Here is a 6000-nt window from a genome sequence, read left to right as displayed (position 1 = left end):
AAAAAAGGCACCTCCTACAAAGACCCCCTCTCGCCACCTGAGGAGTCAGAGTTCAACATTACTGCACATCCCAAGAGGCTAAAACCAGGGACTTGCTTCTAGGAGTGGTATCATTTCTGTCCAAAAGAGTAGTTAGTAAAAGCTTTCACCAGCTTAGAAAACACAGGATCGGACAAAGCATCCAGGTCCATCCAGGTCTGCCCATGAGCAGCCAGGCATTCTTGGCACCAGGGTTTTAGACAGGAGCATATTGCCTGTGGTAGCACCTGAAGGGGGCTGTCAGCCATGCCGCTCACCCTCCTCTCTACTCGGCTGGCTCCCACTGGGCAGCTGGTGTAAACACCTTGATAGAGCTCATTCATCACCCCCCAGGGGGCCAGCTCCCCACTCAGCATCCTGGCCACCAGGCTGGACCAACTCCTCCAGCAGGTCGCCTCTGGATGCCACACGACCCTCAGCACCCCTGGTCCTCTGGTTCATGCCGCTTAATCTCGCTGCCAGCAGGCGGTGCCTGCAGCGCTGGGCCAGCTGCCCCTGCTCCACCGTGGCGGGAGGCTGAAGCCCAGACCATTCAGGTTACACACCCAGCCTGAAGCCTCTGGAAAGAAAACCCAGAACCACTTGCCCCCTCCCCCACCAAACCCTGATCCAGACCCGCAGCAGCTGAGGCCGTCTCCCCCAGCCTCAGCCGGCCCCGTTAACCAAAACAGCTTCATTACGCCAGTTTCCAGCTTTCAGTATGCGGCTGATAGCTGTCAGCAGGAATAAGAGTTAATCTGAAATTACACTCACAGAGCTGCCTGGCTGAGAGAAAGCAAGAAAGCTTTGATAGAAGAAGTGGGAGTAGACCTCCTTCCCTGGCCTTCAGACCTGACTGAGGGGCTCTTCTTCTCCTCCCTCGCCCCAGGGCAAGGCAGTTGGGTTTTCTCTACTCTCAGACACACAGACAGACACACACACGTACACACAGCTCTGGACCCTTCCCTCCTCACCCTCTGTCTCCATCCCCAGGAATCTCTCTCCGATGCCATCTGGATATACCTAACTCTCCGTCCCCTTTGCTTTTACTCTGGACTGTGATTAACCTTTTATTTTGGAAAATTACTTTATTATACATATATATAGAGAGAGATACGTATTATGTATATATAAAAAGGTTCCATTTCATTTGTAAAATCTCATTTTTTTCTTTTTCTCTTTTTTTCCTACAGAAAATGATGACGAGGTTAAAGGAGAAAATAAATTACATTACAGTTTCCAAAGTGGTTCTCGCTCTCCGCTGAAGAGGAGCCACCGTCGGGGCGGTTCGGCACTCAGGGTTCCAGCTTGTGCTTTGCAAGAAGAGGGAATACAACTAGATTGGTTATTTCGGGGTAAAATAGCCAAGAGACCCACGCCTTCACCTCAAAAATATTCTGAGACACATAAAAGTAGAAGGAAACAAATCTCTTCAGTCACAGAATGTCATACATCCCGCATATACTAGATTCAATTAATTTAATAAAATAGAATATACATAGAGATTCTGCACGAACGTATTGCTTTCTCCCAACAGCTCCTGGTGTCGGGAACCTCAGCAGCACTGGGGCCTCTCTCTTTCTGCCTGGAGTCAGAGTCGCCGGGGCTGCTGTTTTTAACTCTCTTTGGAAATTCTGTTTGCCAGTTACCCAGCGCCACGGAGGCAGGGAGGAGCGCCTCCTTGGGGTCTGTAGGGAACTTTTCTCAGGGATATAGCCCAGGAGGAGGAGCTAGGATTTGGCACCCAGTGGAGAAAGGTAAGTGGGAGAGTGGGGCAGGACTCAGGGGTCCGGGTCTGTTGGGTCAGAGGATAAACCAGAGAGACTCAGCACATCTTTCTTTGGAGGGGGCGAGGCAGCCATGCTGTCAGGGGGGCCTGAGGCCGAGGGATCCTTGGAGTCACTAGATGGAGCCCTTCGCCGGAGACAGACACCAGGGCTGGGTGGGGGCCGAGGGCCCTGACTCTCCGGAGGGTCTATGGAAATACTGGGTGGGCTGAGTTTTTTCTTAGGCCGGCTCCCAGGCCCCCCAAGAGTCTGGGCCCCAAGGCTAGAGGGGCCAGGGCTCAGGTGGGGCTGGGAGCCACTGTCCAGACAGCTGACTGCGATGGAATGTCTCCTCTGTTCATCCAGCCAGGACGCGGGCCGGCGCCGGCAGCTCTGGGCCTCCACGCTGTAGCATTTCTTCAGGTCCCGTGGGGATGGGGACTCCTCCTGGCTGCTGACCGTCAGGAGGTCCCCTGAAATCCAGCTCAGCTCCGTGTCCAGCTCTAAGCTGCTGCTGGTCTCGGGTGGGCCCTTGGCCCAAATGGGCTCTGGGCCTGGGCGTGGGGCTGGAGGGGGCATGTGCTTCAAGATCTTGCTCTGGCTTCGGGCGTGCTGCTGTACCTGGATGCTTGTCTGGCCCCAGAAAGAGGTGGCCCGGGCCAGAGGCGGGGAGGGCCCACTCACCTCTGATAGCAGGTCTTCCCTGCTGCCCAGACCCTGCACGTCCAGGGAATCAGTCCTTATTGCTGCCTGTATGGGAGGGGCAGGGGGAAAGGGAGGGAAGTGGAGAGGGCTCAGCCCAAGGACATCTTCACCACTGTCCTGCTGGTCAAGCCAGGTGTCCCCTTCCCCCCATGCAGCTGCAGGACCACCTGAAGCAGGCGTACTGTTTCTGTTGCTGGGAGATGGGGTCATCTGAAGGCTGACCTCTATCATCCACCATGCCTCCTCCCCCACATCAACCTGTCTTCCCTCCCCCATGCCCTGGCCTCCCCCCAGCCTGCAGGAATAGTCCCCTGCAGCTCCTGCCCCCTGAGATGCACAGAAGCACCCAGGCCAGCTCTGCTCCCCAGCTGGCTCCTTCCCAGCTCCCGGCCTATGCATAGGCTACTCCTTTGGCCTTGAAAACCCTTTCCGACTGGCAAGCACCTATCAATGTTATGGACTCTGGTCTTCTGTGATGCACTTCCTGACAATCTCCAACCTCAAGCAGGACTGACTCCTTTCTCCTCTTTGCTCCCTGCTGCACCATGAGCAGGACCAGCACAGCACGTGTGACCTGTTGCTGTGATTATCTGACGACCTGAATGCCTCCACTAATAGGCTGTGGGAGTCCCTGGGTGGTGCAAACAGTTGATGCATTCGGCTGCCTAACCAAAAAGTTGGAGGTGCCTTGGAAGAAAGACCTGGCAATCTTCTTCCAAAAAATCAGCCACTGAAAGCCCCATGGAGCACAGTTTTACTCTTATGCACATGGGGTGACCATAAATCAGAATCAACTGGAAGGCATCTGGTGGTGGTGGAGTAGACCTTGAGGGCCTGTGTCTCCAGTGCCTGGCACAGAGACTGCTCAGCGGATATTTGCGGAATGGATGGAGGCTATGCCTACTCTCCCAAGTGCACAGGATTGAGCAGATTGTCATGTGGCCACACTCACACATAAGCCCACATATGGGCATGGGCTTGTGGCCTTGTCACAGGTGGGGCAGATGGGCCTCAGCTGGCTGCATGAGCCTCTGTTCTGGAGCCCCTGGAGTGTGGGCTCCGGGCTTGGCCCAAAGTACAGATACGTACAACCTGACTTGTACCCCTCAGCTAGGTCCAAAAGTGCAGAGAGCAATAGGGCGCATCCCAGGGTGGGGGAATGGGAGCCTAGAGACCAGGGTTCTCCCTCCAACATGACCTGTGTCCTGGGGCAATCACCACCCCCTCTGGCCTCCAATCCTCCTCACTGAAACAAGCGGGGGTGGGGGGTAAATTCTAGAGGGCCCAGACCACTCCTGCTTTGCTCAGGACAGCGTCTCTGGTACCCAGGACCGAGTATGGCACACCATTGGCACGCAGTAAATGTTTCCTGGAAGAACGAACGTGTCAGTCCTGGTCATTTGCAACAGCCAAGGATTCCCAACATTGAGCCCAGACCCAGGCCCCGCCCACCTCCCCACACCCTGCTCACCTGGCGCCGGAGTGGCCTCTGAGCCAAAGGGGAACGGCCTGGTGGGGGAAGTTTGGGGATGGTGCCCCAGGTGGGAGTGCTGTGGGGCTGGAGCAGGTGGGGTGCATCTTTGGGAAGCTTCAGGATGTAGCTGGTGTCTGCTGGCTGGGAGTGAATGGACAAGACAGAGCCTGGGAGGGCAGGAAGGGAGAGACAAGCTGGAGGGTCAGCTGGTCCTGGCTTCTATCTGAGTCCCCTTCCTGGCACTCTCCCTCCCCATCAAGGACCCTACCCTCACCACGTAACCAAACCCTGGATTGAAAACCACACCCCTCAGGCTGGGGGCTCCCTCAGGCAGGGGCTGGGCCTCCTTTTCAGGTTGGGGGCTCCCCAGAGTTAGGGGAGACCTCTTTTGCTGCCTCAGTGAACCCAAGTCAGGATGGGGCCTAGGCAAGGAAGGAATCTCCCTGTGTGAGCCAAGCCCGCCTGTCCCCAGCCCTGGTACCTGACTGAGCTTTGGGGAGCCCCCGGCCCCTGTGTCCCGGGGACCCCTCAGCAGCACTCCCATCCCGGCACATGTAGCTGTCATTGGGCAGAGAGTGCGTGCGGCTGACCCCAGACTTGCGGACAGTCAGCAGGTCCAGTCCCAGGGTGACGGGCACCTCCTCAGGGTGGGGCTGCATCTGCAAAAGGAGTGGGGGAGGAAGGTGGGAAGAATAGGAGCATCCAGCTTTGCTAAATGAGGCAGCGCTGGACGACAGAAACCAGAACCCCCCGCTCCCAGGACAAGGTGGTGATGGGCATGGGTGGCGGGGGTGGGGGGTGGGGAGCAGACACACAGATGGGCCCTCCACATACAGGGAGGAGTAGGGTGGGAGGGGGCCCCGCCCCCCCTGAAACCAATCCACATTGCAGCTCCTAGGAGCCTCCCATGGGGATAGTGGAGGAGTGAGGAGGCGTCCAAGAAGGGAGGGCAGCCCCCAGCCCCCACCCTGCAGGTGACGAGAGAACTCCTTCTAAGACACATTTAGAGGTTCTGAGGGAGTCTAGTGGTCAGAAGTGAGGCCCTGGCCTATAGCAGCACAGGATTGAAAGCTAAAAGAAGCACCACCCCACCCCATAGCTCCTGGCCAAGGTTACTGGGTGCTGGGGCTATGGGGAGCTGGGGAGGGACCCTCCCAGTCAGCAGGGGACTTGGCAGCCCAAGAGAAGCTGCAGAGCAGAGGGTCTTTCTCCACTCCGAGTCTTCATGGCCTCCCCAGTGCCCAGGTTGGATGGATGGATGAACCCCAGGGTATCCCTCCTTGAGAACTCAATGGCTCTGGTACAAGGCCTGGGCACTGAGGCCTTAGCTCCTCCCTCAGGGACAGGCTGGGGGTGGAAGTGGTTTTATTGCATATCTTCAAGGAAAGGTACTAATTAGCCTTTGATCCTGAATGGAGCGGGCCAAGGCTTGCTCTCAAGGGAGTTCTCTGTAAACCTTGTAGCCCACTTTCCTAGAGCCCTCTGAACCCTCAGTTCCTAGTTCTCAGAGAGGCTGACAGTTCCTGTCCCCAAATGGAACCAGCCAATTAAACAGCCCCAGCAGTCCTCAGAATGGTTAAGTTGGGCAACAGTCTAGACCCTTTGTTTCCCCTCCCAGCTCGAGGCTCCACTTCTACAACCACATCAAGACCCCTAGGGACCCCCTGCCTATGGTCAAGGCCCTGCCCCAGCTGATCCCTGCTGGGAGGAGGGAGCCCCTGCCCTTCCTTAAGTTCCAAGAGGAGGGGGAGGGCAGAAAGCAGGGGGCTGCTCATGATAAGAGGGACAGAGGAGCCAGGAGAGGGTGAAGAAGTTGCCAAAACACAAAGACAGGCCCCAAGATTGGTGGGCGAGTGGCGGGGGGCAGTAGGGACACACAGGAACAGCGACAGAGGAGACAAGAATAGCCCCCAGGTGGAGAAGGGCATGGTGGTGGTGGCAGAGATGTGGCTCTCACCCACTACATGGTGGTGAATGTCTCATGTTGGGGGGAGAGGTAGGGAGAAGGGGTGCGGGGAGGGGGGCTGGCTTGCACAG

The 6000-nt window shown here is 56.9% G+C and overlaps 1 protein-coding gene across 1 annotated transcript in view; it reads right to left on the bottom strand.

Annotated features, from left to right (window-relative positions):
- Window positions 1–6000, bottom strand: part of CACNA1G (calcium voltage-gated channel subunit alpha1 G) — a 69615-nt gene continuing 63615 nt past the window's right edge. Inside the window, exons 33-35 of the mRNA XM_064271231.1 lie at window positions 4445–4622; window positions 3961–4130; window positions 1–2534 (exon numbers count right to left, since the gene is read on the bottom strand). Coding sequence (XP_064127301.1) covers window positions 1800–2534; window positions 3961–4130; window positions 4445–4622 — 1083 coding nt within the window. The 3' untranslated portion in view covers window positions 1–1799. The remainder of the gene's footprint in view (window positions 2535–3960; window positions 4131–4444; window positions 4623–6000) is intronic.

The sequence above is a fragment of the Loxodonta africana genome, chromosome 18, assembly GCF_030014295.1.
Source record: "Loxodonta africana isolate mLoxAfr1 chromosome 18, mLoxAfr1.hap2, whole genome shotgun sequence".
NCBI lineage: Eukaryota > Metazoa > Chordata > Mammalia > Proboscidea > Elephantidae > Loxodonta > Loxodonta africana.
Note: the sequence above shows the minus strand (reverse complement) of the source record. Positions and strands in the feature narration are given on the sequence as shown.